General features: G+C 37.1%; 1 protein-coding gene across 13 annotated transcripts in view; it reads right to left on the bottom strand.

The window, feature by feature from the left end:
* HPS5 (HPS5 biogenesis of lysosomal organelles complex 2 subunit 2) overlaps positions 1 to 21,601 on the bottom strand; it is a 42,368-nt gene that overhangs the window by 10,479 nt on the left and 10,288 nt on the right. For 10 of the 13 annotated variants that reach the window (XR_012509665.1, XR_012509666.1, XR_012509667.1 and 7 more), the window contains 15 exons: positions 19,881 to 20,093; positions 19,484 to 19,555; positions 15,883 to 15,971; positions 14,660 to 14,838; positions 14,047 to 14,205; positions 13,280 to 13,466; positions 12,475 to 12,598; positions 11,482 to 11,631; positions 10,217 to 10,294; positions 9,334 to 9,914; positions 7,282 to 7,402; positions 6,941 to 7,096; positions 6,045 to 6,164; positions 5,161 to 5,274; positions 2,557 to 2,663 (listed from right to left, as the gene is read on the bottom strand). Coding sequence is in view for 10 of the 13 variants with exons in the window: in XM_074372272.1 (XP_074228373.1) it covers positions 2,557 to 2,663; positions 5,161 to 5,274; positions 6,045 to 6,164; positions 6,941 to 7,096; positions 7,282 to 7,402; positions 9,334 to 9,914; positions 10,217 to 10,294; positions 11,482 to 11,631; positions 12,475 to 12,598; positions 13,280 to 13,466; positions 14,047 to 14,205; positions 14,660 to 14,838; positions 15,883 to 15,971; positions 19,484 to 19,555; positions 19,881 to 20,093 (2,450 nt within the window). In the remaining 3 variants the exon portion in view is untranslated. Of the gene's footprint in view, positions 1 to 2,556; positions 2,664 to 4,762; positions 4,840 to 5,160; positions 5,275 to 6,044; positions 6,165 to 6,940; positions 7,097 to 7,281; positions 7,403 to 9,333; positions 9,915 to 10,216; positions 10,295 to 11,481; positions 11,632 to 12,474; positions 12,599 to 13,279; positions 13,467 to 14,046; positions 14,206 to 14,659; positions 14,839 to 15,882; positions 15,972 to 19,483; positions 19,556 to 19,880; positions 20,094 to 21,601 lie in introns of all 13 variants that reach the window. The other 3 variants (XM_074372276.1, XM_074372277.1, XM_010964782.3) reach the window with 2 other exon arrangements.

Raw genomic sequence — 21,601 nt, 5'->3', positions numbered from 1 at the left:
GAAACCTAGAAATGAAACAAGTAGAAGAAAAAAGAAATAAGACCTTAAAATGATGAAAAAATCCAATTCTTATAGGAAAGGCAACATTAGGATAGTGAGAATCACAGAAAGAGAAGAGATGGAAAGGGGAGGAGAGAGTTTATTTAAAGAAATAATAGCTAAGAAATTCCCAAACCTGGAGAAGGAACTGGGCATACAAGTCCATGAAACTAACAGAACAACTAATTACCTCAACACAAAAAGACCTTCTCCGAGATACATTATATTCAAATTGTCCAAAGTCAATGACAAAACGTTTTAAATGCAGCCAGGGAAAAAAGAATGGTACCCTACAAAGGAACCCCTATTAGGCTATCAACAGATTTCCTAGCAGAAATTCTATAGGCCTGAAAGGACTGGAATGACATTCTCAAAATACTAAGAGAGAAAAACTGTCAACGAAGAATACTCTATCCAGCAAAGCTATCACTCAGATGTGAATGATAAAGACTTTCCCCAAAAAAAGAAATAAAACTGTTTAATTAAAAAAATTTAATTAAAAATTTTAAAATAAATATAAATAATTTTTTAAAAGAGAGAACAAAAATTATAAATTGTAAATGTAAAAATTTTCAACAAAATATTAGCAAACCTAATACAGTACATTAAAAGAAGCATACACCATGATCAAGTGGGATTTATTCAAGGGGTACAAGGATGGTTGTTTCCACAAATCAATCCACATAATTCACATTACCAAAATGAACATAATACACATACATACATACATACACACACACACACACACACACACCAGAATACTTCTCAGCCATTAAAAAAATGATGAAATCTTGCCATTTGTGACAACATAGACCTTGAGGGTATTATGCTAAGTGAAGTAAGTCAGATATAGGAAGAAAAACACCGTATCATTTCACTCATGTGGAATATAAAAAACAAACAAAAACCAAAATAAATGAACAAACCAAACAAAAACAAACATGTAAACACAAGAACAGAGTAGTGGTTCACTGGGAGGCAGGGAGAAATGGGTAAAGGGGAGCGAGTACATGGTGACAGATGGAAACTAAATTTCTGGTAGTGGGTACAATGGAGTGTAATACAAAAGTAGAAATATAATGCTGTACACATAATATTATACACCAATGTCACCTCAATAAAATTTTTTTAATTAAAAAAAAGAACCATTCTGGCTACTGTAAGGAAAATGGGTTAAAGATGGGCAAGAATGGAAACCAGATGACCAATTATGAGGTTACTGTAGCAGTCTAGACAAGTATCTAGGACCAGAATGGTGGTGGTGAAGCAAAAGAAAATAGATAGATATGAGATATATATTTGGCAGTAGAATCAACATGCTTTGAAGAGTGATTAATATGAGCTACAAGGAGAGAGAAAAGTCAAGAAAAGACCCCCACTTAATACACCAAGGGTAAGAACAGCTAATCATTATTATGTTAACAAAATATTAAGACTACTTTTAACTGGGGGGGAAGAATTTTAGGTGATATTTTCTTCATTCTTCCTGGCTTTTCAATTTTTTTCTATATATAGATAACAAACATCATGTTGTAGCTTTAAAAACATTAACCATTTATACCTTAACTTTTCTGGTTATTTTTCAGAAGGGTATGCATGTCTATAGTTCTAGTCCTACAAAACCATCTGACCCTCGTTTCATTTCTGAAACAAAGATGACTCAGTTATACCGCTATAGCTGTAACATCTGAAGCTAACCCTTGCCAGCCAACTGGCTTCTTTGCTTGGTGCTAACTTTCCTTCTCCCACACCAACAGGGCTGAAAAAGGCTGTAGGTCACACTGCTAGATGAAGGATCCTGATGTCATGCTGTTGGCATCTCCACACTGAGGCCAATAAAGCAATACTACAGAACAGATCAAGACCATTTCTCTGTGTGCAGGATGAACTCTTCAGACCTCAGAGATCAGTGTGTCAAAGTCCCAGCCTTCTGACTGCCATTTTATCTGTACTGAATTAATGAAAATTAAAAAAAAAAAAAAGTATCTAGATACCTTTGAAGGCTTAGGAAAATCTGACTGCTACTTGACCTTAAGTTCTTCTTAACAATCTCTAACTTTGGGCTATGTAAAAAGGGAACACAATGAAGAGAAAAAGAAAAAAACACATAAGCATAAGCTTTACTGATAGTCAGACCTAAGTGTGAACACCAGGTCCAGCATCAACTAGTTGTACAACTGTGGGGGAGGTAACTGTCCCTTCCCTGGGCCTCAATCAGAACTTCTGTAAAACCCATCCCACAGGTTTGTTATCTCATTTAAACAGCATATGGAAAAGCATCTAGTATAATGCCTCACACAGTAGGACTCAATAAACAGAAAAATTGCTTGTAGTTTATTTCTAATTATGATTTTATAATATACCAAGTAGTACAGATTAAAAACAACTCCACAAATCTGACAACTAGCTAGAATAATACACATGATCACTGAAATGTTTATCAAATTTCTTTATTGAAAATTCTGGAATGACTTCTAAAATGTTATAACTAAGAGTAGCCACTTGGGATTTACTTACCATTGTCCCCTTCCATCAGGCTCATATCATTCAGATACACAATGTTGGTGAAGGCCTCTCTTCTTCTCTCCAGCTCCAAACAGAGAATAAGATATCCAGGCCAGAAACTAAAGAAACCAAAGTCAAAGAAAGGAATAAATGACAGTTAATTTATCTGGAGTTATGGTGCCCAATACAGTGGACATTAGCCACATGTGGCTATTTAAATTTAAATTAACTGAAAGTAAATAAAACTTAAAAGTCAGTTCTTCAGTTAACCAATCTGTATTTCAAGTATTCAGTGGTGAAACCATAAACAAAACAAAACAACCTATGGAATGGGATAAAATTTTTGCAAAAGATGAAAGCGACAAAGGCTTGATCTCCAGAATACATAAGCAGCACATACGACTTATAAGAAAAAAACAAACCCAATCCAAAAATGGGCAGAAGAACTAAGCAAGCAACTTTCCAAGGAAGAGATACAAATGATCAATAGGCAGATGAAAAAATGCTCAATATCACTAGTCACCAGAGAAATGCAAATCAAAACTACAATGAGGTATCACCTCACACCAGCCAGAATGGCCATCATTCGAAAATCCACAAATGACAAATGCTAGAGAGGCTGTGGAGAAAAGAGAACCCTCCTATACTGCTGGAATGCAGTTTGGTACAGCCACTATGGAAAACAGTATGGAGATTCCTTAAAAGACTAGGAATAGACTTGCCATATGACCCAGGAATCCCGCTCCTGGGCATATATCCAGAAGGAACCCTACTTCAAAAAGACACCTGTGCCCCAATGTTCATAGCAGCACTATTTATAATAGCCAAGGTATGGGAACAGCCTAAATGTCCATCGACAGATGACTGGATAAAGAAGATGTGGTATATTTATACAATGGAATACTATTCAGCCATAAAAACCAACAACATAATGCCATTTGCAGCAACATGGATGTCCCTGGAGAATGTCATTCTAAGTGAAGTAAGCCAGAAAGAGAAAGAAAAATACCATATGAGATCGCTCATATGTGGAATCTGAAAAAAAAAAGAGAACATAAATACAAAACAGAAACAGACTCATAGACATAGAATACAAATTTGTGGTTGCCAGGGAGGAGGGGGGTGGGAAGGGACAGACTGGGAGTTCAAAATTTGTAGATATTGATTGGCATATGTAGACTAGATAAACAAGTTTATACTGTATAGCACAGGGAAATATATACAAGATCTTGTGGTAGCTCACGGCGAAAAAGAATGTGACAATGAATATATGTATGTTCATGTATAACTGAAAAATTGTGCTCTACACTGGAAATTGACACAACATTGTAAACTGACTATAACTCAATTAAAAAAAAGTTAAAAAAAAAAAAGTATTCAGTGGCCACATGTAGCTGGACAGCACAGAATTATTTCCACTGCCTCAGAAAGTTGAGACAGCCCTGATATACAGCAATTAATAAAAAACATTAAAGCTAGTGATAAATACTGACATTTGAGGCCAAGCACCAATTATGAGATATTTAAGCTTATGTACTTTATAAATTTTAAGATTCAGTACAAAACTAGCATATTACACCCCCAAGTGTGCAAACTTTGCAAGTTCTCCTTGACTCTCCCCTTCCTTCATTTGCTATACTCAGTATCTACAGGTCCCACTGCATTTTCCTTTGAAATGTCTCCTTGAGTGTGCTCCTTCTGCTGCCCTACTAATCATCAATTCAGTCATACCTGAATTACTGCAACAGCTTCCTAACCGACCTTCCTTTCCCGTCTCCAATCCTTCTCATGTATGACACCAGAAATGATCTTCAGAAAGCTCCATTTTTATCAAGTAATTTTTGTACCAAAAAGTCTAAAAGGGTCTCTGCTGATAACTAAATTCTTCTAACAGCCTTCCAAGGTCTTACATGATCCACCACCTGGCCAGTCTCATCCCTCATTATTAATGAACAAATATGCATCAAGTACCTAGCACTTTATGAATTATGCATTATGAGAGAAAAGGAAGACACATGTCACTATTTCAAAAAGATTACAATACAAGTGAAGGCATAAGATGACATCGTCAGGCAATAATAACTAACTAACTAATATATGGTACAGATAAACAGCAGTATCAGTTTTTCACAGCCTTGCTCTGGCTTTTTCTCTCACCTGACCTGCACTCTTCCTGACTCCTTTTTAAATACAAAGCCTATCCAGCCTTAGGGCTTACCTCCAAGTCTCACCTCCTCCCAGAGTCCTTCACCAGTGATTTTATTGAGCCCATTCTGATCTCTCCCTTTGGAAACCCTGTATCAATTATAACTCGTATCACAGTCAGGTTCTTAACTAAATACCATCTACATGCCTGAGAATTGGGGCTAAAACTAAGCAGAAGGGGGAGAAAGGAATTAGCAAGGGCCAGTCTCTTCTACACACAAAATAAAATATGCTCAAAATTAAAAACAAAAAAGATGTTTACTATCACTTAAAACAAAAAGGCCCTTTAATGTAGCAAAGAAAATTTCCAAATGATAAGGCATATCAGTTCAGGCCCTTGGCTATTAACTTAAGTTACTCATTAAAATGACTCTCATCTTAACTTCAGCTTCTAGGAAAAGTCTCACTTACCCATGAGACCTACAGATGTCAGTCATTTTCTCTTTTGTTGTAAAATCTGCAGGAAGTTTAATTAGATGAAGGATTAGCTGACTGTAACCCCAGGAAAACAAGTGGGAATGAGGCCTATGAAATGAAAAAATATCAGTAATTTAGAAAGGAAATCAACACTACAAAATGCTTATTTTTCAACTAATAGGTAAGAATAGAACTTAATTATATTTTTCAAACATTTCTACTTGGCTTTTGAAAAATTAAAATAGCTATTTTTCTTATAACAAACACCTATTTAAAAAAAATAGTAATCAAAAGAAAGAAGCCCATAATTTCATCATTTACAGATAGCTATTTTATATCCTTCCAGATCTTTTTACCTAGGCATATAAGATGGACATTTCAGGGGATTTAAAAAAGTGTCTTCTAGAGGAAAACACAAGGAACATTTCTGTTACATTATAAGTATCAGTGTGTATTTTTTATGAATTGTATTTTTTTTAAAAAAGATCCTAAATCAGGTTATGTCTAGAAATCCCTTGGCAAATTTCTAGGAAGAACACACACACACACACAATTTTCTAACACAGGTTTAATCATCAAGGGCTCCTAATGTTGGCCTATGAAAGAGCTTCAGGTGACCAGTTTAATTCTCTGAAATAATGTGCAAAATTTTGTAGGGATGTTACATTATTTCAACAGAAATCATCAGATTCTTACAGGGTCTGTGATTTAAAAAATGTTCAGAACCACTAAGCAGTACACTCAGTCTCATCACTACCATGACTTGTACCAGTCTCTTCCATAGCTGTTTCTGAAGTAAGCCCAGAATGCTATTATGTGAATAAACTGGTTCCACTCCAAAGGAGCAGCAGAGCCTAGGAAAAGAACCCCTTCTATACCTGGGATTTCCTTCATCGTCTACAGTGCTGGTGCTTGGGGGAGCATCATGGGACACTGCCAACAGCAGCCAATCCAATCTTAAAGACTCTGGTTGTAGAAGGGACTCAAGGAAGGATGGCCTAAGAGAAAGTTGGGGAGAAAAATCATCAATCTTCATGTTGAGAAAGGAAAGATATAATGTGTGGCTATGAATAAAATGTTATTAAGAAATCAATATACTTCATTTAAAAAAAAGAAATTAATAGGGTGGATGAAATAACTGGAAAACCCTTCTGCTACAAAATGTCTAGAATTACTGGTAGAAATCTAATAGCTTTTTAAATGAATAGTTGAGCCTAAAGATAATAAGGAAAGCACCAAAGGGGGGAAAAAAAGGAGAAATAAGTACCAGTATAGCAAATGTGAACCAATCAAAAGAAGAAAAAAAGGGGGGAAGTGGTCATTCTTAATAACCAAGGGACATGTGTGTTTATTGCCACGTGGAGATAGGAAATGAGGTCTCAGCCTATAGAAGCTAAGAGCTGGAACTGAGATCCAACCGCAAAAGGCTGGGATATCATCAATAAAAAGGTGGCAGAAAATCCACCCACTGGCAGAGACAACAAGGAAGTTTATCTGTTTCAGCCTAGGCCCTGAAGCAGGAGTTTAATTTTACACTGTTGATCTGATAATGTCTGAAAGGGAGAGAGGGAGAGAAGAGAAGTGTGATATGTGCACATTTATGGTGTGTACTGTGAACTGTGAAAGAAAGGGACATGACTGCCAATTCCTCCTCTTCTACTGCAGGTGCCTCAATCCTGAGAAGTTAATCCTAAAAGTGTTCCAACTGCGTATACGAGAGAAACAATGCCCTATCACAAGAAAGGAGAGTCTGCACACGTTCTCTCCTTCTCACCGTTGATCTTCAGGCCTTGATTTCACCAGACTGTCTAAATAGGCCAAAAACTGAGCGGGGTGATAATGACAAAGTTGCATGACATCTGAAGGCAAAATGGATGGGTAAAACCTGATTAAGGATCGAAGGGCAGATTCTCCAAATTTCTCATACAATCTGCATTTAAAAACAAAAAACGTTAGTGAGATAATATAACTTGGTTACCTTAAGTATTCATTAAAAATAAAAATGAGTACAGTAACAAGAAGCTGCTCAACACCTAATTGAGTAAAACTTTATAGACTATGACCAAGAAGATGCATGTGCTTCAGTTCATATAAACAACATATAGGACAACTCACCGGGTAGCATAAGCAATCAACAAAGGACTGTCAAAAGGGACCGAATCATCCAGTAACTTTAATTTTGCTGGGAGGTCTCCTTCTTCCATCTTTATATATGTAGGATTGGAACTTGCCATTTCTAAAAGACAAAGCAATTTCCCTTCATCTCACAGCTATAAATATTTAAGTCATGAACACATTATTCAACAATCATTTTGTGTGTAGGGCCCAACATTTATAAAGCATTGCAGGAGAGATTTAAAAAAAAAAAAAGGACACAAGACAATCTCTGCTTTTAAGGGCCTTAAAATCAAACTGGGAGGCAAAGCATATTGGAAGTTTTAAAAAAGACAAAGGAACAGATAGCCAATATATAAGTGCCTATTACCACTGAAAAAGCATCCTTTATATACATAACGTACAATATTTCCAATTTGATTGGGTCAGTCAAGTACTTAAAGGAATTCAGAGAAGAAGCCATCACTTAGAGCATAAGAAGTAAGGGAAAGCTTTATGATTGGGTGAGTGCTAAGCCAAACTTATCCCCTTAAATTCAAGGAAGCAGCTGCATCATTTCAAATGCCCACCACACTTGCTTTAGCCAGCTCTGGTAGTAAGTTAACCACTCAGGTTGATGAAGACTTTTTTGCTATTTTCCTGTGACCAAGATTGGGTATGATCACGTAATAGAGACAGATACAGCAAATGTCCAGGAATAATGTGAAACATTTGAAACTATTTGAAAAGAAGTAACCGTTCTTACTTCAACATAAAAGAGTCTACTTCAATTCAGTAAAAGAAACCAAAATCATTTCTTACACATTTAACTGCTAACTGTGAAGTGAGGAGAACTGTAACTACAGATCCTTGTTTCCAGGAACCTTACAGATCCTTAAGTCAGATAATATAAAAATGTGTCTCTACTTGTGACTATTCACTTTTGGTGATGAATGAAAAGTCTGCTTAAAGTCTACATCAATTATAAGAAATATGACATCTGTTATCCAGAGTTTTGAGTTAAGAAAAGTCACCTCTTTAAAAACATGGGACCATTGCAGTAGAAACAGCACGGTTTCTGTACAAGGATGACCAGTAATGTGTGGCTTCAATCAAGCGTGAAATAGAGACTGCTGACTGCCCACCAAAATCTCTGAGGCAGACATGCAAGCCCTTCAGCCGTATCCAGCCTCTTCCTTCTAGACACCTGGACAGGTTACATTTCCCAGACTCCTTTGCAGTTAGGTGGGGCCATGTGATAGAATTCTCGCCAATGGAAGAGATTTAAGTCACTACCGGGCCACATATATCAGAGAGCTTGTTTGCCTCTTCCATATGCTTCAGCCTGGACACAGCAACCCAATCTCAATCATCAGCCCTAAGAGAGGATAGAAGTCAAAAAAATGGAAGGAACTTGGAACCCTGAATTACCACATGCAAGAGAGCTGACCACTGACCTGGAACAGTTGCCCTGGACTGATCTATGAAAAGAAATAAATTGCATTGTATTGTAGCTGAGTAATTGTAAATCTATTGTATCTGAGTTATTGTATTATATCTGAGTTATTATGAGATACTATAGCAGTTTTAATCTACTCAATTATTATAATCTCTCTATGTCTCAGTTTCCTCAACTATTAAATAGAGTAACACCATCTACTCCAAAGTGTTGTAAAGATGAAATGAGATGATGCTTGCAAAGTGTTTAGAAGACTATCTGGCACATGGTAAGTACTCAATAAATGGTATATGCTGTTTCTATATTAGTTAAGTTACATGAGGGATTTTCTTTTTTCTTCATTTATCTGCATTTATAAAATTTTACTTAAACCCAACTTCTCCAACAGTACTATATCATTTTCTGAATAAGACTGTGAGAGAAATAAAACTAATTTCTTATAGTAGTTGAAAGAAATATTAAAAATTAAATTGAGTGGAAAATTAAATGGATGGTTTACCAGAACGGAGGTGATTTTTCTACTTAAATCTTTTTTTTTTTTTAACTCATAGATGCCAAGAGGTTATTGTCCTCTATATAAATTTCTATCTTTGGTAAGGCAGTCTGATTATTACCTTTCAATCCTTCAATAAAAGTATCCCAAACACAAGGACTGTTACTGTAACTCAGCTTGATGCTCTCCTTTGCTCTTTTCAAGTCCAGGAGAAAAAAGTACTTCTTTAGGAAATGACAAGCCAGAATTTCAGGTGAGCACTGTTGCAAAGTGTGATCCACACAACCACCTGCACTTCTGATCTCAGAATTCAATACATTCAATTCCAAACACAACGTTGTCAATTCAGCCAGGTCCTTCATAAGATCATTTGCTATACTGCACGGAGAACATACTCGAAAAAGGTCATCATCCAAGGGCTCCCTCGGACTATTTACAGACTCATATGCTGTTTGATGAACAGTTTCTTCATTGTGTAAAGAGTTCCTTTTTTCTTTTTCATGTTCTTCATCTAATATTCCCTTTCTTGACCCATCAAGCAATAGTATATCCTGGTTTGATTTCATGGATGAGTTGTCAGTATCTGAAATGCCTGAGAAGTCCTCCACGGCAAATGTTTTTTCTAAGTGTGAAAGCCACTCCTGTAAAACCAATCTCAGAGACTTTGGTTCAAACAAAACCAGTGGGTCCTGTAGCTTGGTCCTATACAAGACAGACAAGTATGAAATTTATGTTTCACATACTTTTTTAAAAAAACAAACTGTTTTATGCTAAATAAACCCAACAGATACAACATACTTACCTGGAATAAATGTTACTTTTCAACTCTTTAAATAATAATTATCTCAGCAAGACAGCAATACAGAGAACATTAACTTTGTACTAATTCTTGAATTTCAATTCCAAATGAAACCTCCTCTGCTCCACACTGTCTCAGAGCCACTACTGATGATCTCAAAACATTACTCCCATTCACTATAAAATTTTCTCATTCAAACACTCACATGGCTTCTGCTGTTGCTATTTTGAGCTCTTGTAACTCGTCTTCTTCTGGAGGTTGACTGGCTACTTCTTCTTTCCCCCTAGAAAAGTATGAAAAAAGTTAGAGGGGATTAGAGCTTCCATAGGCAAATATTCCTAAGTGCTTACTAAATGCAAGGTACTGTACTTAATGTTACATGAGACAAACAGATGAGTATAAAAAATGGCCTCAAGATGCGTAGGCTCAAGTCAGAGTTAGCCCTAGTCAGAAAGAGAGGCAAGAAAACAACTCTAATATACAAGAGAGAAAATGAATACTAAAGAGCAGCACAAGCACTGAGCCCTGAAAACACAGAAAAAGGAATAATTATTCTGACCAGGCAAGTAAGACATGCTCTCCTGAGGAGGTGGTATTTGCATTAGAAAGAATGGGGGCGAAATAGTGCAGGTGGGAGAAACAGCATGAAGAAAAGTAGTGAGGTGTAAAAACCCAGTTCTCGGGCAGCACTGGAATTTAGAGTGCTTAGAAGGATGTGGCTGGAAGTGAGGCTGGAAAGGTGGGCTCAGGTCAGACTGAGGGCTGCCTTAAACGCCATAGCACTACCTGTACTCTTTTCCTATACACACATGGATTCGTAACTAAGTCACTCTAAGGATAACACACCTTTTATTCCATCTGACTGTCTAATATACACTGGCCCTGTGGGTCTATCACAATTCCTGAGTGACTGCTGAGCTTGCTTGCCTTCAGTGGCCAGATCCCCTGAACGATGAGAAAAGGCAGAGACCAGATAAACAAGATGCTTCACATCGTGCCAGACCAAGGGCTCAGCTGCAACTCCACTACATAAGGACCACGCCACCTGCATGTCATAGGAAGGTACATGATAAGACATCAATGCTAGTGCTCTCACCGTGAGGGTCAAAGAGCATCAGTCACCTATCCAAAGGCACATCCTAGTCAGAAGCAGAACCTGGACAGGGCTGAGATCCTTGGTCATCCTACTCCTAATCTGATACTCCTTCTCTAACATCCAGAAATTTGAAGAGATTTGAAAGGGAGGGAAGTTGTCTGGGGGAAAGATGGAAGAGGTGCTAAATTACAACTCTGTCTCAACCGACTTGCTATGTATGGGTTGATGTGATTTTCCAGTTTTTACAAATACATAAACAATCTACCATGAACAGAGCCATACGTATGCGTTCTTCAAGAGGACATGGTGTACAGCTCTCTTCATATTGACAGCTGACTCCTGTAGAATTTACACAGATTTCTATAGAGGCTTACACAGTGTCTTCCTCCTTTGGGCAAGTGACCGGACTCACATCTTCTTCACATGACTGCTCATCACCCCTGGGTTCTGGTCTCCCTTTCAGATCAGGACTAGTGTGAAGGGTGCCGATCTTCTCAGTAGTTTTACGCACAAAGCTAGAAACACTGGAAGTCAAATCAAATACCAACAAACTTATATGAAAAAAAAATTCATTATTGCCAAGAATGACAAATTCAGTACCTGAGTTCTCCATGTTCCTATCAGTCCCTGAAAGCAACTTAGACTTACTAAAAAGAAAGACTCTGTTTATAGCAACTTCTCTAATCAATTACAGATTTCACATAAGGCCCATGTAAAACTCATAACAGAATAAGGATTTACTTCATTTATTAAACTAATTTGATTCAGTTCTAAAGAAAAGGTCTTTAACTCCAGCTGTGCCTGCAATGTTTCTATCAATTTAGGCAAAGGAGGCCATGTGATCACTTGCCCCATCCTAGCCCAAGAATTTCTTCATGAAATTCAGCTGCTAACTCATCACAGTATATCCTTCTTAAAAAGTAAAATTTGTATCCATCAAAACTCAGATTAGCATTTAAGTACACAAAGTCTTCTTTTTCAAACTTATATGTCAATTCTGGACCCAGCGAGTAGTAACTTCTAAAGTCTCCAACTCTGAGTCCAAACTGAAAAATGATTAAGAAAATGACTAATGATACATGGAAAATGTTCTTATCAGGCATGAGGAAAAAACATATTTTTAAACTTTTGCTCAGCCTGAGGAGGAAAAAAAGAAACACATTTGTAACAACTCATATATCCAGCTACTCAAAAAGGGAAGCTAAATTCCCCAAGATTGAAATGAGAAAACCTGGACACTTTCTTTTTTTCTCATTTAAAATGTCTTTCAAAAAAAAAAGTCTTTCCATTCTCAGTGCAAAAGTGCCCATTATGACAACTGAGGTAAAACCAGAAATGTGATTAAATGACAAGACTAGTAAGTTTACCTCTCCTTGACAGCCTGAAGAGACACTAGAGGAGATGGAGAACGAAATGACAGTGGGATGCTGAAGGGGAGAAAAGTTTCACTCTTATCCGTCTCAAACGTCACTGGAACATAAGAAACACTGTCTGATGAATGGAATCAGGGGAAAAGAAACAATCTAATCACATGAAAGTTTTTTTAATCTTTAAAGAAATTCTGAAATGAATAAACCAAAGGAAATGAAGGATTCAATACCAAAATCATGACTGACCCAAATACAAATGAGCAGAACACAGGTTTACAAGATGCACGGATGGTCCACATATAAAACACTTAGACAGGTACCTTCATTTTTCCTACTAACCCTGAATCCCCATAAGTCAAAAAAGAAGTTTAGGGTCTATTAACATCTTCTCAACAGTTCAGTCACAGGAATACTTGAACATCGAAAAGTGAAGGCAATGGCCCCCAAAACTGTAGTAATTTTTCATTCCTAATGGAAAATAATTTGGTTAGTCAGGATAAAACCGTTCCACTCTTTTGGTTAATGACCTCCTCTCTCTTAACCTTTCCAGCACTTGGATGCATGATCAAAATTAAGTTATTTACCAATGTTAGCCTAAACACGAAGGGAGAAGAAATCCCAAATAAACATAAACTTATCCTTCTAGTGGTGAGGAGGTCAATAGGTTTGTAGAAAGTCTATCAACTTAATAAAACCTATTAACACCCTGTAGAAAACTCTATGCATGAGATAATCCTGGCAAACAGAAGTCACAGAAAATAACTGTTTCATATCGGCAACCAATAAAAGATACATTCATCACCTTCAGTTCCTTGTGAGCCACAACACTGATCTGGTTGGTCCTCTTCTTGATGTGAGGTGAATTCTTTAAGTCTCTCATCTTCTGAAAGGGTTTGGCTGTGAAGGGAACAAGAGTCTTCATCTGACTGACTGCCTCTTCTACTACTAATGACACGATAAATACCAGAGTCCAAGATACTGAAACTTTCCTAAAAATAAAAAGAATTCAAGAAAAATCAAAGTAAAACTTTCCTTTATAACATGATATTCTAAGAGAAACACCAACACTAAAAGTAGCAAGTCAATAGCAACAACTATGGCTTATTAGAACAAACTGGTGAGCAAGGTCTAGGCTCCTGGCAGCTGGGTCCTTCCCATGTGTCGTGGCGTCATGCTGCCGTATTTCTCTAGCTTGTCTCCATAAAGTCTGGCAGTGAGAATGGGGATTAAATGAGACAATCCTGAGCTACACTGAGACTCAAGTTAGCATGAAGCATTTGAAACCAATTAGGAGCAATTTAATTTGTGCTAGAGGCTATATGAGGTATATTTGCAAACAGGATATGCTAAACAATGATAAAACAAAATGTGGTTCTAAGACACACCTTAATGAAGGCTTCAAAGGGCTGTCCAACAGCTGAAAGAAAGTCCCTCTTGATTGCCCCACCCCCCAAAAAATCAACATGGAAAGGAAGTTGAGTTTTGGGACCCTAGAAGTAAGTGAGTACAACCTAATATAGAAAAATCTTACTATACAGCCAAACCCTTTTTCAAAGTGAGAATACCTACATGTGATGAAATGGAGCTTCTTCTACTACTACAAGCTGAATCCAAAGGTTCAAATTTTAAGATCAGTTCTTCCAGTTGAGAAATTAGATCACCATAGGTTGTTAAGTCCAGTTGAGATTTCAAATGTTCCAATTTATCTATAGTCAAAGTTTTTCTTCCCTATTAAAAGGATAAGTAGAAATCCAATAGAAGAGCTTTCTGTTGCAATGAAATCTATATTCAAATGGCCAATACATTAAAAGAGGTCTGACATAGAACATAAAACCTCATAGGTGCTTTAAAAGGGTTTAACAAGCTAGGAGAAGACTTAATGAGAATTCTCTTACGAATTAAGAATTTAATTAAGACTTAGTATACATATAATAATTTCACTTCTAAAACAGGGCCTGAAATTCAGATAAATTTGTGGGTAAATTTGATTTTCTTTTTTTAATGGAACGTATACCCTTTTCCTCACCACCATCACCTACTCCAGATTTATTTGCCATGCTTCCTTTGGGGATTCACTGCTGCTTAACCTGGAGGCTAATGAAGACAAGCAACTATGTAGCATAATCCTGCAAACTAGAATGGTTTTAACAACCCAGATGAACATGTAAACTCTGTGACTCACTCTGCTGGCAATGACAGAATTCTGGAAAAGACAGCAAGTTCGAGCAGCCAGGTTCCACAGGCCTCTCCTTAGCAGGCGTTCCACACAGCGTTCCACAGACAACAGGGAAAGACGTGAGACCTTCCCGTTTAGGTGCAAACAGAACAGCTCATTCTTGCAGACAGCCACATCCTGAATATCTACAAAAACAACAGGGGTGTACACATAGGATGTTAACTAAATACTCTTTTCCCAATTTTGTGATGGCTGAAATTATTCTAATAAACTAATTTTTATATAGGGTTTGGCTTGACTGAATTTCATCTCTATTCTTACACTTGTATGTCAATGAAAAATCATATTTTAGATACTAAACAGATCAAGAACAAAAGACAGAGAGAAAGACACACATCTCTCTGATCTAAAATCCTGTATTTTAAAATGCTATTTTTTGTGAAAAGAAATTGGGATTTTAAAAGAGGGCACTCTATATGAGAGGCCAGACTATAACATTTCTGAGAGTTACAATCTGATACCAGTGAATGGATTTCACCACAGTATGTAATCAACAAACAGTTCATGAAAAAATACCAATCTTGACAGAACATCATGAAAGGACCCAAAAAGCTAGTTTTCACAGGAGACCCTAAGGAAACTTAATTCACAAGGAATCAATGTTGATCAGGTCAGTAAATAATGGTTCCGTTCTCTTTTTTATGTTTTTCCAAACTAGAAAATGACTCAAAAATCAAGATACACTCTCTGAGCAGCCATGCTAAAAATGCTAGGTTTATTTCCTCCATTTCTGGTTTATACCAGAAGAATACAGAGATTAATTTTCTCTGCCTCAGCCACATACAATGGCTATTGTTTCCACAAGGACTTTTCAACCCTAAATTATTAAGACACAAAACAGGAGTTAAAGCAATACTTCTAACAGGGATAAAGATTCAGAGTAAGTAGAGAGAAAAAAATTAACCCATTCAATCCTTAGCAATGGTTGCGAATATTTAAGAATAAACGAAAATTGCATTTAAAATAATTAAATAACTGTACATAAATTAACAAACGTATGCTTGGGAAGTATCTTATTATGAGATACATCTATGTTAATCTTTGGGAAAAAAATGTCACTTCATTCTATTTTCCACTTCTTACACTACAAGACAATCCTCCTCCTATAATAATTAACTCTTTCACAAGCATGAGATGAAAAATTACATAAGGAAGAAAAATATAGTTACCTTTGACTTCACTCCAAAGAAGAACCTGAACATTCTGAGGAACGAAAATATAAATTCCTCTTTCTGTCCAAGTCAGCACACAATGCTCACTACAAGAAAGAATGGAAGAAGTCAAGAGAATTCTAGTTTGCTTGGAATCAGAAGTTTATGATATAATGCCCTGAATTCAGACCCTCACATTAGCTATGAAAGCAAAATCAGCCTGTGCAAAGAAAACACAACAGTGACCCAGCTAAACAAGTCCTACCACCTCTTTTCTGTCTATAACAACAGCCCACTGAAAACCAGCATATGATACCAAAGTGGGAAAAATTCAGATACACTAAATATCATCTAGAAAAAGAAAAGGCTGGTATCTTACTTGATGTTTGTTAGTAGCTAAACTTCCCATATCCGGTATGACAGGGGTCCATTTAAAACAGAGACTAAATGTAACATCTTACCACCAATCAGTGTTCTAGTGAGCCACTTTTAGGGAAGGTAATATTTTGGTGTCCTCAGTTGTGTGGGGGCAATAAAAGGTTGAAAATTCCCAGTCAACTACGGGAGTGTCACTGTTTTTATTAAAGGTTCTACCTATATTACTGAACCTTGAAACAACTCATCAAGATAGATATATTATTCCTGTTTTACAAAAAAGAAAAATTGAAGCTCAGAGAGAGACGAAATATGCTGAAGGCCATTCAGCACGAAAGTAGAAGAGTCAGAATTTATACCAAGGATGATGTAGCTCCAAAACCTGGACTTTTTCTCTACACCTCACAAAATCTACTTCAACCCTCATTTATCCTCACTGACCCACCTACCGTTATTTGGAATCCTAATTTTCCCAGTTAACTGCATTCTCAAGAAGTCACTGATTTCCTAACCGCCAAACCCAATAACCATTCCTCATTTTCCTTCTTGATCCCCAAGCATGTGCCAACCCTGCAGACTGTTCCTTCCTTCCTGAATCTCACCTCTCTGGACTCTGGGACATTGAACTTTCTTGGCCCAGCTTTCTTTTCAGGAAAGCTCATTTCCTTCTATATTCCTCTGCTCTCATATCTCATTTACTCTCCTGAGGCTGCTACTACTTTTATACACCACTGGTAATCCCTGCTTCCTGCCCCTGGTCAGAGCATCTCCTACACACGTCGTCATTCAGCCACCTCTCAAGGGTCAGTAGCTGTCCTACTGCCCTTTGAAATCCTCCCCGACAGCCCACAGCAATCACTCTCCCTCCTGCACTCAACCGATTTCTTGCCAACCCCACTCACATGGCACTTAATCATGTATGGCACTGTCACAACTCTTACTCTTTATTGTTGTTGAACATTTTCTAGAAATAGACTACATCTCTCCAACAAATTATAATCTTGAGAACAGGGACTTTTTTTTTTTTTTAGTTTATGACCTCAAAAGTATTAAAAGTGATACCATGTGGCTATGAAACTAAGAGTGATATTTAACAAGAATCAGATCCTCACACAAATATTAAACATTTTGCCAATATAAGATCAGATCGCTGTCCCTATAGGAAAGTAATCTTTGTCACAAAGAAGGAAGAAATGGTCAGAATCCAAGTCCAAAATAAGTAAAATTGGAAGGCTGCCTTTGAGAGCCAAAGAGGGGTGAAAATAGAGGCCAGAAGATCCCTAAGTAAAGAGATACAGAATCATGATTCTGACACTGAACTGGATACACAGCTTGGAAAGATTCCTTAAGAATAGGTAGGGGACTGGGCGTGGGAACTTAGATAAGAGTTGATACTTTTGTAATTTATACAACCTTCATCCCCTTTTTCCTTCACTAATGATAAACACACCAGGACACAAGCCTAACAAGACTGTTCAAATAGTTAAGGAAGGGAAAGTGATCCTAGTGTACCCTAAAGGAAGCAAAGTATATAAATTTGCTCCCTTGTGGGATCTGTGAGTGTAACAGTGAATGTTACCATGAATCAAGTGTACAAGTGCGGAAAAAAGTAAATAAACAGGAACAAAAAGCCCTCATGTATTTTTCAAAAATATCTTAGTGAAATTCTTTAATTTAATTTGATAGCTATTATTTGAGAATCTTCTATGCACCTAGCACTGTGCCCACAGTAAAGGAGTTGACAATCTGGTGCTGGGATGGATATTCAAAGCACACTGAAACTGGATGGTGATGGAGGAATAAACAAGGTGTGACAACACCCCATGGGAGGGAATACGTGTCTAATCTAAATTGCTGGAGGAGTCAGTAAAGGCTTCAAAGTGGCACTAATTATTGCTTAAGCTGAGGAGTAGGCAGAGCCAGATCATGAAGGGCTTTGTTTGCTAAGGCAGGAATTCTAATGGGAGCTTTAAATAGCTTAACTCAAAGGAATAACAGTACCAGAAGAACCAAGCAGACTGTGGCCTTGCCATTGGAAAACACTGTCTCGGGTGAGGGACTTCCCCACACCCCACATGTCACAGCACAGTCAACAAATGTTTATTAAGTGTCTATGATGTGCCAGGCACTATGCCAGACACTGAGGATAAAACAGGGAACAAAAGAGACACAGAGCCCTCATGGACCTTTTTGTCTAGGAGTAAGACAGGAATAAATACTGTCTGAATATGTGATTATAAGCTGTGATACATAACATAAAGAAAGAGTTTTTAATACACTTAATCTAACTATGGGCAAATAAATAGCTGTCTTTCTCCAGTAACTTTCAGTATGAATTAAAGATTTATGAAAGTGTTATATTGTTTACAATTTACTTTTAAATGCCTCATTGTAGGTAGTGTAACATATACATACATTAGTTAGGGGCAGACAGTTAACATTTCAAGTGTTCTTTTTTAAATTACTTTCAAAGATTGGTGAGTTAGCCTTTGAAAGAACCCAATCAGGAGCCAGACTCCAGGATACCTTATAACAGCCTCTAAATGACATTCTCTGAATCTGCACTAGAGATTTTATTAATTAGCCTAAGCAAAATTAAAAATAACATTCTACTGTTGAAATAAGAATTTAAGACACATAGGTTGACTAGAAATCATACACTGGCACCCCAGTGCTTGCAGAACAACTTGCAAAAACTGGCAAGCCCAGCAGTTGACACCGTTTAGTGGCACTCTGTGCTGCCACTTAACAGTGGACTTTTTTGTACCTAATCCAACTAGAAAGCTAGCTAAACTCTGATATTAGAATATGGCTGGACAGAGCTGAAATTTCACCACGCTTACAAGAACAAGTTCTTCAACTATGTTTGTGCCTGCCTGCTAAGAAACATACGTATGCAGCAGACTTCAGTCTGAGGCTTGCTTTCATGGTAATATCCCACCACATAGCAGAGGTTACGAAAGGCTATATACTTACAGCTCTTAGCTCTAGTTGTCAGAAGTTCCCTGATGATTATAAAGTGTTCAATTGGTTTAGGTGAGTTCAACACAGAAAGGGAAGCATATTTCTATGACTTTTTTTCATTCCTCTTATATATAGAACACTTCACATAACACAGTCATTTTTCAATTTTCTAAAAATAATTTAGTACAAATATAATCTTAAAAAGCTAACTCCCTCCGAACAAGAAACAAAGGAAAATTAAGTGTCTTTTTTTTTTAAAGGATCAAAGGGAGAAACTTACCTAAGATGTAAAAGTTTGGGGAAAGACAAGGACTGGGAGGATCCAACTGTATGATCATACTGAGGCTCTGATCTAGGAAGTAAACACATTTGTTACTGATTTAATCACAATATAAAAGTATGTTTTTTCCCTATATAGGAAAATTTCTGCCTCCAAAACAAACTTAAGAACCTAACTGCATTTGCCTTTATTCAATTTGCTTTAATCACATGGAAGAAAACTGATTAAAGACTTTTTGGTTTCTCTGAATCTTTTAATAGAAATTCTACTTCACTCTTAAAAGGTATGATAAAATCTTTAGTGCACATGGACTATCAGAGATTTCAGTCCAACCCTGCCTCCCCCCCCCCACATGTAAGTTCCTCAAATAATCCCCACTGGCCATACAAATCATTACCTTAAAGTAATCACGGGGAGAGGCGGCGAGGACAGGAGTTTCTTAAACTGATGTGTACTTATAACTTCTCCATCAAAGTTTACTTCCCACATCCTGGAGCCAGGGCGAGCACAATATATTAGGGGCTGCTGGCCTGCAGAACATCTTCCAGGGAAGAAACAAGCCCCATATTCTCCATCTCTTTCCTTGTTTCCAATTTTCCAAAATTTTTCTCTAATACCCCACCAAAAAAGAGAAAGCATGTTTACTCACCAAAAAAGTAAAAAACAGTGGCACTACAAATCAGCATGGCCATAATAACCCCACCCTCAATGTTAGCAACATACTGGAAAGAATAGAATGGAAAGGACAAATTAGGGTTCAAGCTTCTGATTTGCCATTAAGTATTTCTGTAACAGGAAGCAAAGCACTTCCTGTTAGTATTCAGTTTATCATCCTCAAAATGAGGTGCTCAGAATTAATGTGAACGCTCCTTTCAAACCTAAAAAAAAAAAAAAAAGTCCTTCCAAACCATTTCACACATCCTTGTAACCTACCGATTGCTTCCCAAATCATCTTGTTCTTTGGCCACTCCATGGAAATTAGTCATCTACTCCCCAACCCTGTCTCGAGACTACTCCTTGGCCACAAATACCCAATAAACTCCTCACTCTTTCCTCAAAATGGTAAGTCCTTCTGAAACTCTGTACCTTGGAACATTCTGCTCCCTTAGGATTACATGAGCTAGATCTATAAAAAATCCAGATACACAAAGCTGCCTGAGAACATGGAAGGTGAGAATGATGTCTCTTCCTAAACACTCCTTTAGTTATTCCTGACTTAGCTCCATCATTCCTCCTGACAGACTTCCCTGACTCCTATAAGCTGAATTACATGCTTCCCATGCTGTTTTCAAAGCATTTAACCACATTATATATGGTAGTTGTGTCTATTTGAACAGTAGATTATGACTTTCTTTAGGAAGAAGGCCATTTCCTATTCCTCTGTAGTTGAATTCCCAGTGTGCAGCACAGCATCTGGTCCACAGAAAGCACTCAATACGCCATAGTGCTCCATATACTCAACTTTTTTATTGCAGAATGACCTAAAACGCTCTCTAGCATGAATCTACTATGTGATCTTTGATAACTTAATAAACATTTCTGTACTTATTTGCTTCATAAATAAAATAAAACATCAGCTTTACTAGAATATGGATGTGAAAGTGCTTTGAAATGTATACAGAGAAAGAATTAAATGAGTATTACTGTTTTATTACCTATGCTCCTTATTTAGGGAATAAAATACATTTGTGCCTATTTTATATGCTCTATGGTGTTTAACAACAGTGCTACAAATCCAGAGGAGTGCAATAAATATTTGCTGAGTAAACAAATACAGTCAACTCATTCTCATTTGTATGCTCATTAATCTTGATTTCCATATTTTCAAATGACATGTCACGGGGACAAGGTTAAGTATTTCATATACATTAGCTTAGTTAATCCTTAAAACTATCTCTACAGTCTGGATAGGGAAACTGACACCTGGCAAGGTTTAAAAAGTGACAGAACTAGAACTTGAAACTATATTGTCAGGCTCCATTATCCAATGTCCTCCCTACTATAACACAGTGCTTTGTTCTGTTTGTTCTAGTTCCTCCTGGGAGCCACCTTGTTCATTAACAATACTGACAGAAAGTAGCAAGAGAAGCAAATTCATATCTACCACTTTGGTTAGTT

This window comes from Camelus bactrianus, chromosome 10, assembly GCF_048773025.1.
Source record: "Camelus bactrianus isolate YW-2024 breed Bactrian camel chromosome 10, ASM4877302v1, whole genome shotgun sequence".
NCBI lineage: Eukaryota > Metazoa > Chordata > Mammalia > Artiodactyla > Camelidae > Camelus > Camelus bactrianus.
Note: the sequence above shows the minus strand (reverse complement) of the source record. Positions and strands in the feature narration are given on the sequence as shown.